The 12,512-nt window shown below is 32.3% G+C and overlaps 2 protein-coding genes across 2 annotated transcripts in view; one reads left to right on the top strand and one right to left on the bottom strand.

The window, feature by feature from the left end:
- LOC124534793 (ADP-ribosylation factor 6) overlaps positions 1 to 7,416 on the top strand; it is a 42,002-nt gene extending 34,586 nt beyond the window's left edge. The window contains exons 4-7 of the mRNA XM_047110846.1: positions 293 to 448; positions 1,533 to 1,679; positions 2,614 to 2,797; positions 3,883 to 7,416. Of these exons, the coding sequence (XP_046966802.1) occupies positions 293 to 448; positions 1,533 to 1,679; positions 2,614 to 2,756 (446 nt within the window). The 3' untranslated portion in view covers positions 2,757 to 2,797; positions 3,883 to 7,416. The remainder of the gene's footprint in view (positions 1 to 292; positions 449 to 1,532; positions 1,680 to 2,613; positions 2,798 to 3,882) is intronic.
- A 466-nt stretch (positions 7,417 to 7,882) lies between these two features.
- On the bottom strand, positions 7,883 to 11,928 carry LOC124534708. The gene is made up of 6 exons (XM_047110732.1): positions 11,590 to 11,928; positions 10,437 to 10,559; positions 9,933 to 10,065; positions 9,186 to 9,272; positions 8,691 to 8,823; positions 7,883 to 8,382 (listed from the first exon to the last, which is right to left on the bottom strand). The coding sequence occupies exons 1-6, from the start codon at positions 11,839 to 11,841 to the stop codon at positions 8,220 to 8,222; spliced, it is 891 nt and encodes a 296-aa protein (XP_046966688.1). The 5' UTR covers positions 11,842 to 11,928; the 3' UTR covers positions 7,883 to 8,219.
- Between the last annotated feature and the right edge of the window lie 584 nt (positions 11,929 to 12,512).

Below are 12,512 nucleotides of genomic sequence, written 5' to 3' on the forward strand. Positions count from 1 at the left end.
CTCTTTGAATTTGAAAACAAAATATCGACTCTAAAACTAGTTTTTTCTCAAGATTTGTTTAAGTATTAGATCGAATTATATTAAAAATAATACCTCGAATTCAAATTCGGATAAGCACTGAGTTAGAAACTTCATTTGTCATAAATTCCTCAGCAAGTGAATGAGAATGTCGTAAAGCCTGCACAGGTAAAAAAATCTAGATCTTCTGTTGGTAACGAGAGTTTCAAATCTTAAAGGGATCTAATGAGAAAAGTAATTTTACCGAATGAATTTCCTTAATGAGACGTTTCAGCTATTTTATATAAATTAAAATTAGGTCAGTCTGTCACAACGATACCTACGGTCGGTTTCAACGTGGAAACCGTCACGTATAAGAATGTCAAATTCAACGTGTGGGACGTCGGGGGGCAGGACAAAATACGACCGCTCTGGAGGCATTACTACACAGGTAACATTACAACATTACACTAATCAATTACAGGGAAATTACATAACTGGTAATAAAAATGCAAAATGATTCTGTATGATTTTTTTTTTTACAAGGCAGGCGGAAAGTTTATTACTAATATACTATTATGTAAATAGGCGGTATTTTTTCTTAATTTTTAAAATTAGAAGTTTCTAAATGATAACTACCTCAATAATAATACAATAGAAAAGACATTGTAATCCTCTATATAAATTCACTGTTGTTCTATATAAGATCCGTAATTAACAGCTAGGATCTGTATTATAGGTGTTTTTGTGACCGAACGTAATCAACTCGATAGAAAATATGGTTTTTATTTAAATATTACGATTCCACTAAGTTGGTATATTTGAATTACGTTTAAGTTAATAGACCACAAATAATATAAGTTATGCATAATATGCTGTAAAACTTTAATACTGAAGTATATGGACATAAAAACGTACAAAAACGCGTTTTACGAGTATGTAATGCTTTCTGTAGTTGTTTTGACTGCTCTTGTATTAACGCTACCCTCGTTACTTTAACAATGTAATACCTTGCTTGTTTAAATAATAACTAAATTTACGTTATTATAAACATTTCTTTAACCAGCCTTTGTTTAATATTATATATAAATTTGTGTTTTTTTTTTTGACATTGATAGATTTCGTTGACACGTTTTTCGAAACCACCTATAGCCACGTATAGTTTAGAATGCAAATTGCATTCTAAAGTATGAAATAATATACAATATTTATAAAACAACTAAGAAAGAATGTTTTTTCAAGCTTAATATTTAAGGTATACTATTTAAGAAGACGTTAGTTAATTTTTCAAATTCATCTAAATAACGTTGACGTTAATTTCGACCAAAACAGTTTCTAGTTTTATGTGCGTCAACAGCAGTATTTCGGGCTTTATTTTGGATCGTAATCAATAGCAAAGTTCCTGAAAACTTCACAAGAATATTGAACGTTAAAATTTAAGACTATCATGATTTAAAATACTCGTTTTTTTTTTCAATATATCACTACCTTTTTAATTTAATTATTGATATAATTTATTTTGTTTTCGATTCCAGGCACTCAGGGTCTGATATTCGTAGTCGACTGCGCGGACCGAGATCGCATTGACGAGGCGCGACAGGAGTTGCACCGGATCATCAACGACCGAGAGATGCGTGACGCTATTATACTCATTTTTGCCAATAAGCAAGACTTGCCTGATGGTATGTTCCAACTACATGTTATTATATATACTTTTATTAACTTTAAGGCAGATTTATTCCTAGAATCTCGAAGTGCACACAATCATCCCTTAATTAAAAAAAAGGGTCATAATTTTTAGAAGGAATTATTTTTCTTTTAAAAATGTAAGTTTTTAATAATTGTTGGGCGTTGCAAATGGAACATTAGATTCGCTCAGAGACATTGCCGCTATTAGAAATACTAACCATTTCTATACAATGTCAATACACCATAAATATTGGTATCTAAGATCTTAGATTATACAATTAGTATAAAATCACAGGATATATTTTTGCTATAAGTATTTGAAGATAGGCTAACTAACTTAGTAACATACTTATTTATAGTTTAAGTAAAAACTACCACGATATAAATATCTAATGAGACGATACACAAACCATCCTAAAACGGTATGCCATTTTATCTATAATATGCCACTTATAACAAAAACATCTCAAGATGTAATGTGTGTATCTATACCAATAGAGAAATAATATATCAGATTATTATAATGGAGTAATTAAATCTCAAATCCATACAAAAACACGCTTCAATTAATTATAATTTTCATTATACTAATTAGTTTAAACAAACAACAACCTGTAAATTCCCAATGCTGGGCTAAAGGCCTCCTTTCCCTTTGAGGAGAAGGTTTGGAACATATTCCACTACGCTGTTCCAATGCGGCTTGGTGGAATGCACATGTGGCAGAATTTCTTTGAAATTTGTCACATGCAGGTTTCCTGACGATGTTTTCCTTCACCGCTGAGCACGAGATGAATTGTAAAGACAAATTAAGCACATGAAACGGCGGTGCTTGCCCGGGTTTGAACCCACCGGGTTCTAACCACAGGGCCATCTCGACTCGTACTAATTAGTTTATTTAATGTTATTTAAATTTTTTACAATTTCCAGCAATGAAACCTCACGAAATCCAAGAGAAGCTCGGTTTGACTAGAATCCGCGACCGCAACTGGTACGTGCAGCCGTCGTGCGCGACGTCCGGCGACGGGCTGTACGAGGGGCTCACGTGGCTCACCACCAACCACAAGTTATGAGCTGCGGAGTAGGCGGCCCCGAGCCGCCTCCAGCACGCACGGTGAGACTCTCACACAAACCGTATTACACTACTACCAAAGACGTATTTATAGTAACTATATTTTGGTAACAAACTATAGATAAAGTAAAAGTAAAGTAACAGCCTGTAAATTTCCCACTGCTGAGATAAGGCCTTCTCTTCCATTAAGGAGAGAGATTGGAACATATTCCACCACGCTGTTCCAATGCGGGTTGGTGGAATGCACATGTGACAGAATTTCGATGAAATTAGACACATGCAGGTTTCCTCACGATGTTTTCCTTCACCGCCGAGCACGAGATGAATTTTAAACACAATTAAGCACATATATATAGTGGTGCTTGCCTGGGTTTGAACCCGTAATCATCGGTTAAGATGCACGCGTTGTAACCACTGGGCCATCTCAGCTCTTTAACTCAAACTATAGATGATAATTTAATTCCATAGCGTCCAAAGTCATAGTAAATAAGATACATAGATCGTAAGTGATGACGCTCAGTTTGTAAGTGGTTAACTTATTTTTACAACTCATTGCGTGGTTGGCGGTAGTCTAAAACACCGCGAGAAAATCTGCATGTTAAATTATCAGTTTTTTTTTATGGTATAGGTTGGCGGACGAGCATATGGGGCACCTGATGGTAAGTGATCACCATCACCCATAGACAATGAAGCTGTAAGAAATATTAACTATTCCTTACATCGTCATTGTGCCATCAACCTTGGGAACTAAGATATTATGTCCCTTGTGCCTGTAGTTACACTGGCTCACTCACCCTTCAAACCGGAACACAACAATACTGAGTACTGTTATTTGGCGGTAGAATAACTGGTGAGTGGGTGGTACCTACCCAGACGGGCTTGTACAAAGCCCAACCACCAAGTATATCCTACAATCCGCAATGAAGAAGTGTGATGTAAATTTACATATAATAATTACTACATTTTCGTTAGCCTAATAATAGTCTATCTAGTATAGCATAGCATGGCATAGCATAGCAACACTACCAAATCACCTAACCGATTTTGATGAAATTTGGTATTGGGCAAACTTGAGCTCACCATATGACAACCAACACCCAAACTTAACTGTGATTTGTGAATTTCAGGTGAGGATTTCGATGCCATTTATAATAAGTAAGCTGCGTCCGTGCTTGTCGGATATAGAAATTTCCACGTGAACCAGTGTCGATCGATTGGACTTAACGCGAGTGGTGCACAGACTGTCGAGCAGTGAAACGACTACGGACTAATCAACGTTAGTTAGTCATACAAGTGAACTAATCGTCACACAAATGATAAATCAATTATTCCATTATTTAAATGAAAATTAGAGCTTTGTTGTATCGAAATATTTGATTATTATTTTTTTATGTTATTTAAAAGGAAATGATTACGTAGAGTAAATGATTTTTTTTTTAATTATTATTATTATTATAATTTAAATGTGTACCTCCAGTTTTGTTTGTATGATAGTAAGTTAGTTTCGGAGCTAATACATTATAGTAATCGATTATGAGTCGGCGATCGAATGATGTTCTTATACGAGTATTTATAAAGCAATAATGGAAGCACGCCTGCGTTTATATAGAAGAAATATTGTACAGTAGCTTATTGAAATTGGTACGCAGTTTATATACAGTAGATGATGACTCGAGATAGACTGAAAGTTTTCGCACTCATAGTTTAAATTTATAACGAAAATTTAAAGTAAATTTAAATTCTTTAAAAAGACAGCCCTGTATAAAGTTAGGGTGTTTCAAACATTCATACTTTAAGGTGTAATTCCAATGAATGATTATCTATTTTGTTATTCACAATATAATTGCTTAATATAATTAAAAACTAACACCATTTGTTATAAGTAAGATAAATATATTAAATGAAAAAGTAAAGTTAAATTACTTACTTACTTTAAAAAATATTAATCATCTCGATTTTAGAACGAAGAAAAAATTTAATAAAAACTTTTTTAAATCAATTATAAATGTCAAAAGTGTTGCCATTTACGGGCCTTCTAATTTATTTAAATAAATACATAATATATTTTCAACAGTTCTAAATTGTTGGGTATAAGAGTCACAAATGTTAAAAAAATAAAGTAAAAATCACTAATACAAGGGATGTTAGCGAGTTGTGCAGTTTTTAAATACAAGTAATTGTTCATAATATGAATGAGCAATTACATGAAAGTTACTCAAATTGGAATACACCCTTCATGTTTACATATTATTGCTTTGATAAAATGATTCAACGAAAAGCCTATTTCAATATTATGTCATTTTTATATAATCTTAAAAAGTCATTGAAGTGTCGCAAAATATTATTTTGATTAAATAATATTTATATCATGACATTATATTTATGATTTTTTCGATCTTTGCTTTTGAAAATATGCTAATATGTTAATCCAGGAATTGATTTGTGTCCGCTGGTAGGCTTGTGTTTCAGCTTTAGGTGTTTTAATTCTAGAATTACTTGGGACCATCTTGGTTTATGGATGTCACTGTTCTGTAGGGAAGACTTGTAAAGAGGATTGATGGCTATCAAATAGTTTAACGAATTAATAAGTGAACATGCGATTTATATTATAAAAGATTTGTCAATTAATTTTCATTATTATTACTATGTTGGTATCATGCAAACATTTTTGTCAAATCATTCAAATAGACATTGGAAAGCTTATTATTACTAATAACAACTTAATTGCGCAAAAGACATATGTTATATAAAATAACAAACATATGTTCATTGTGTCTACTGTGATTAGCAAAAGTTATTGATATGTGTCCTTTTAGAACTAGGACACTAGATACATACAAGGCGTTAATTGCTTTTAAATGAATTGCCATTTGAAGCTCATTCATTTATCGATTCCACCTTTGCTGTTACAATATTTGAAACGAAAGTTTTAGAACACCGTCAATTTAAATTGAATTTAAAATAATAATTCGACGCGACAAGGAAGGAGAGTTAAGTAATACTAGTGGTATGTAATTGTGCCAACAGTTTGTTATGAAAATTTTAATATGTTTTACAATCCTCTTTATATTTCTTGAACGCGTTGTCTTCACGCACACAGACAAGTATTTTTCCCACCTAAAATTGTTCAACTATAAACAATACTTCCAAGACAATGATACTTTATTTTATTTTTTATTACGAACAGTCGAATGATTCAAGTGTATATGACAGGAGTGAAACCTTTTTGCGTCGAGTGTTACATTAAAAAATAAATTCGATACACTACAATATGTGCCCAAAGAAGTTTCACTTCGATAATATTACACAACTATTATGTTCTTAATGTACTTTAATTACATAGAAATATTTCACTTTGTATAGTTGCGTTAAATCTTCAATAGATGATTTTAAAGGTGATATCAGTACGCTTGTGTTAACATAAATGGTTTCTTCAAATATAGATTTCAGTATATTACAGCCCGAAACTTGTGTAACAATTATGGTCAAATTTGTCGTTTATGTTTTGTGAAGAAATTATGACAAGATTTGACCTTAGTTTGGACTGTGTAGTTGTTGACAACTAAATTTCGAGTGCCAACGGTTGTTGCTATCTGTCCCCCAAGGTCACCACTGTAGGCCTACTGTTGCCAACCGTACAGCATTTTATAATGCTTCGAAAGTTTCTGTCATCTGTCATATAAAGCTTTGTCAAGGTCAACGAATGTTATATTCTAATGTTGACAATAATCTGTGCCTCCTTAAAAATATTATGTGAACCGTACTAGCTACACGCTCATTATTATTGGATACATAAATAAAGAAACTTATTGGTTTTTACAATTGTTTCTTGGTCTATACTTTGAAGAACATCTTTCAATTCAGAAAATATAAATATTCAATGTTAACCTAACCTAAAATATAGGTCGTTGCGTGTAGCCGTACTCGTACGCACAGGCCCTTAACACATTTTGTTTCATTATATTCGACGTTAAGATATCCAATTAGTATTGTTGTATTGGAGAGACCATTAAATAAATTATTATTTTAAGACCTATTATTTTGTACTTTAGTATTTGTTACAGTTTCTTATTTTTGTACTTCGATATTTTATGTTTATCCTTCAAAGAAATTAGGTTTAATGTAACAACATATGATTCATAAAATTCCTTTCTAAATGATTTCTAGATAATATATATTTTTTGTATGAAAACAACGATAAGTGTCTGGTTGTTTATAATTATAAATTGATCTGGTATAAGTTCATTATTGGTGATTATTTTATAAGTTTTTTTTACTCTAAAAAAATATGCCTTTAATAAGGTTCTTCCATTGAATAGAAGTTATTGTAACAAAGATTTGTAAAATCAAGAAGCTTTTATACCCTGAATCCTATTTCGAAATAGTTTGTTAAGAAAATGTTGTAAGGAAGTGACTCGGGCGTAAGTTTTAGTTAAATAAAATTCACAACCCTATGAAATTATTTGGATGTATTTAATTTTTAGATATATTAAAGTGCTATGTTGTAGCACGGAACGATGTGAACTGTAAGATTGTTTATTTTTTAATCGTTTCAATGGTATTGCTTGGTTGTAAATTATCTCGAAAGGAAAGCGTCGTTGCGTTACAGTCTGCTGTATAATATTGTAGAAAAGTTATTCAATATAAATTCACACTTATAATGCGAGTTTTTTTTTTTCAATATTTCGTATTGTATTTTTTTCCTCTTTAGTATAACAGTAATCAATGTAATATAGTAATGGATAATTGTTTAAGTCTTCAATTATGTTTTTTATTTTTTATTAACGAATTATTGTGACAAGTTTCTCTTATTAAGTCGCAATTAAACAAATTGCTACTATTTAGAAGTTTGTTAAAAATAAGGGTGCCTCACCTCAATTGAGTGAGAAAATGCTCAAAACTCAAATTTATATATTGTAATATTACAGGCAAATGCTGTGGATATAGGACTGCCTTAAGTTAAACTCTTCACTCAATTTGAGTTTTATAGGTTTTTCTCCGTAAATCATACAACGCTCCCTTTTATTGATAATTATTATATAATTAGTATCATATTTTAGGACAAAACTTCTTTCTTGTTATATCTGTTTATTTTTGCATGTTTAAATGTTAAGGTTTCAAAAAAATTATTACAAAACAAACATTGTCATTGATATTGATATTTATGTTGAAAATTGTTAAAGAATAAATTTCATATAACCGCACGTTAAAAAATAGTTAAGAACTTAATATTGGTAGTCTAATAAAACATATCATCTATGATCCAAACTAGATACATCGCTAGTTTCCCTAGTTTCTTCTTAAACGTCTGTTTAAGTTTTTTCCACCAGCAGCGAGTTTTAAGACCTTTGTACATTAGATGTATTTTACATCTTGTCGCTTACAACTTTTTAAAACTAGAAAGGCTTCTGTCCTTTATAATCTATTGACAGAATGATCAGTCAATTCTTGTACTGTCGATTGTTCATTCAATTTTTTTTTCTGAACCGTTGAGAGAAGATCCAGCAGTGACGTCATCGCAGCGAGGCGGAAGTATAATTTGTAGCTCTTCATAGAGTGGGATTTCGTCTTCGGGAATGGGGTCAACAAAAACGGGTGCGGCGCAGTCATCGTTTGTAGAAGCATTGCTGCAAATAATAATAAAATTTGAATTAAATACTTACGGATAAAGTATCAAAACTCAAGAAGTCAAGATAACATTTAACATGCCAATAGTAATCGGTCTTTTCTTTACGTCGATTTTTAATATTTTTAAATTTGGCAGGGTAACGAATAATTTGTAAATTAAACAAAAGACAATCTTTATTGTTTTGATCTACGTTTGTTTCCAATTTTTCCGCTGGCCTGAGATGCTACTTATGTATATAATAATAAATCAACTATACATATGTGATTGTATTCAATATCAAATTGTAATACTGCTATTGTAACTTACTCCAGTTGATCACCAGCTTTGGCTCCAGCTAGAACGGAGGTGTACAGCCTCGCACGCGCTCCATGGAGTCTCATACCAGCCGGTACATCATCCGCACACGATCTTGTCTCTGGTATGGGATGTAGATTACCTCCTGTGAAAACCTATACACTTTACTTGATGACTAATCCAAAATTTTATAATTGTGACAATAATGATCCACTTGCTCTTGACTTAGCTCTCATAGTTTACGGCGCATTGCAAGTAATAGTAATATGTTACATGAAATGAGCTACGCTCACTGATACGTACAAAGTCAGTGATATTTTGACATACAAATTGCATTCATGACAAATATACGTAGGTACACTATATCTATACCTATAATAAAATTGGAATGTCTGTTTGTAATATTAAAATAACCGCTTGTTACTAAATGCATATGACCATGGTTGCCCATGGTTTTTCATTGCCCAATATCATAAAACTAGAAACAAACCACTAAATGTGTTTTACCTTCTTCTAAATTAGTTTTATCTCGAACTTTTCTTGATCGATCGTTTTCATTTGGAGGTAAAACCATGAAGGTTTCTTTTGAGGTTTCTGAAATGAATAATTAATATACTGAAACACACTCATAATAACGCGGCTTCGCTTGGGTATAGATTTATTTGTCATACGTTTTAATGAATGTTTTATGTTATACAAATGAATCATGAAGTATTTCTTCACTCGATTACCCATTATTTCCCATAGGTTTAAATTAATTTAATGCTTAAGTTCCAAGAATCATTTTTATTTAAATTAGTTTAAAAACCAATGTGGTAGGTAAAACAGACACCTTAATATTCTTCGATAATAAGTTTCTCCAAGAACTAAGTTAGGTTATGAGGACCCCATCACGGTGGCATGTGAAAGTGACCGCATGGCGTCCGCCGAAAAGACGGAGAGGATAACGCTGGCTTTCCATAACACAAGTTATTTAGCTACTAACATTGCGATCAGATAATAATGTATGTGATGTTGTCCAAAGTTTGTTTATATACTTTGAAATATACCTAACTTATAATTAGCTTAACTTATCTAAATATAAGGTTATTCTTAATACACGTTGATCGTTGAGTTTGACAATTAACTTATTAATTGAAAACTTGAAACGCGGTATATCATCAACAGATGATAAACAACAGTTTATTTTATGTATATTGCCATAATACGTTGTTTCAGATAGACCTTTTATTAAAATATAGATATATTTCTTACCTGTCTTCTTTCCGCGCTTTGGGATATCCGCGTAGCCGCGAAACAATGACTCAAGTTCATCCGGTGTCATACGTCGCAGATACGGTACACGCTTTAGGTCGGGCCGGTGAAGTGATCGGAATGAGTTTCTGTGCTGTATATGTATAAATGGAGCGTATTACTTACAATCAAAGGCATAGCGTCGTTTCTCTTTTGTTATACAAGATAATAAAAACTATATAAATAATTAATTTTTCCGAAACGGTGGTAGTGGTTAATTTGACAATCAATAAGTAAGTGTAGTGCTTCCATATTTAATAAAGGAATTTGAGTTGAGTTATTTAACATTTAAACTAGCTAGTTAACGTTTCGATAAAAATTGCTGACAAAAAATACTAGAAAAATAAATAGAGTAGGTTATAATTTCGGCTTTCTACTAATAAAAAAGGTACCTAATTTAAAGGTGTCTAATTTTCTTCATAATAACTTCGTTTTCAATACAAATTATGTGACATCATGTAATACCTTAACAAGCCCCGGGGGCACTTGCATCTTTTCGCAAGCACAAGACATACTCAAACACTGGACCACGCTGTCATGTTTCACTGAAATAGCTGATAGGCCAGTACGAACCAAATCTTCGTTAATCTGCAGAACAAATTCAAATTAGTAGATTGTATCTATTAAATATTAATATATATTCAGGGTTTATACAGAGCATAGCACACACACCATGTTCTACAGTGCATAATGGAGTATTCTATCCTTATAATTATCCTCACGAAGAGATTCCTGAAAGGAGTTTTTATAAATCAGAAGAAAAAAAAATGTAATTGATACTTTATTTTAAATAAATTGTCAAAATTTGGACAAATTTAAAAAAAGCTAATGTGATGAGGAAACTTGGTAACTCAAAAATGGTTCACTTTTGCATTATGCATCTGGGAGTTAAAATTTTTGCAAATAGTCACCCCATCACCTGCTAACGGGAATTACCAATAACCCTGTATATATAACAAAGGCTAACGATTTTTTTTATCGTTCTAAAGCAAAAAGATCAAAAGGAAAATATCAACTAGATTTTATAAAAAAATCATTGTTTCGTTGGTCTTTTTTCACCTTTTGATCGACGGGTCCAATGTAACGGTGTGTTTTTGTTCGTTGCCTAAAATCGCTTAGTGAAGCCGGTAGATTAAATTCAGATCGCGTCAGTTTCCATTTATTTTCTGTGTTTGACAGGAAAGGCCGATTTCAAAGCACCCCGAGCTTTTTTAGGCCTTTGTTATTAATAGAAGGAAAGAGCGATAAGAAAATAGCTTGGAATTGAGATAGATTCTGACTTATAAATACTCAAACACATTTAAAACTAGACCCACATGTATCATGTGACTTAATTGGTGAAAAAAATATTTTCCAAAAAATCAAATTTAGCATGTACACTGAATTTTTTTCAATTTTCCAAATTGAAATTTCAAATTATTCGTTTCCGTCTTTCTAATTACTGTTTTGTAAAAATAATGTTTTATTATGCAGGGGTGATCCAGTCAGCCAGATCTAGGAACAACAACTACTTGAAAACCAAAAATATAATAATTGATATTAGGTTCCCAAAGACCAATTAAATATCCACATGTGACTAAAAATAGATAATGATGATGATGTATCTTCAATTCTGTACCTGCAACTCTTTCCCTTCACAACACGGCACAAGCTGCGGCATCACGACTGTCTCATCTTTGATCTTCTGTGCGCTATTTAAATCTATCTGCATGTTATCCCCACTCGCGACAGGATTCATCACAAAGATAGATGCACTCGACGACCGCTTTTCCTTCACTTCGATGTTATGTGAGGACGCATCTTTTAATGTGTTCATGTTGCCGATATCTTTAACGGTTAAAATAGATGTCTGTTCGTGTAACAATTGCATTGTGGTGGGTTCTGTTTATTTTTCTTGGGTTTGTAATTTTTTTTGAGTGTTACGTTTTTACATGATCACTGAAATTTGAACACTGACAAGACGTTTCCATTTTTGAAATTTTTATTTTTTTTTTAATTAGATTTTCGTAGAGTCAGTCTAAATTTGTATAAAAACTCATTGTATCAATCAAACATAAAATTCAATTTTTTTGTCCCATTAGTAAAAAAAAAAAAATTGAATTTGGTAATACAAGATTACCTAAATATAGTATAAGGGTACAGACTCCGAATGAGGCGTACTTTATGTACCCATCGCCGTATCCCCTCTTATTATGTGGTTGAGGGGCGCGTATCGAATGCGGATCACGTAGCGACACTTCAGTCAAAACACCCCTTAGGGCGAAGGTACTTCGGAGCCGGCAATGAATGCCCACTTAGTCTTTTTCTCGGCCAAGTCTATGTACATCGCTTCGTGTAATGTGTTATTGACTGACATGAATTTCGCTACGCGTAGTGGAAGTTAAAAAGCTAAAGTATATACCAAAATATAAAGTGTGCGATTTATTTAGCCCCCATATTCAATAAGTTAATTCCGTACAAAAACAAGAATATAATATTATCTTTGTTTTTTTTTATGTAATCACGCTTCGAATTAATTTGTTTTGAATACATGTCACATTA

Source organism: Vanessa cardui, chromosome 1 (assembly GCF_905220365.1).
Source record: "Vanessa cardui chromosome 1, ilVanCard2.1, whole genome shotgun sequence".
Classification (NCBI taxonomy): domain Eukaryota; kingdom Metazoa; phylum Arthropoda; class Insecta; order Lepidoptera; family Nymphalidae; genus Vanessa; species Vanessa cardui.

Coding starts and splice junctions, on each gene's coding strand:
- LOC124534708 (XM_047110732.1), bottom strand. CDS start 11,841: ATGCAATTGTTACACGAACAGACATCTATTTTAACCGTTAAAGATATC. Junction 10,560..11,589: donor GTGAAGGGAAAGAGTTGCAG/GTACAGAATTGA, acceptor TTTGTTCTGCAG/ATTAACGAAGATTTGGTTCG. Junction 8,383..8,690: donor AAAGCTGGTGATCAACTGGA/GTAAGTTACAAT, acceptor TATTATTTGCAG/CAATGCTTCTACAAACGATG.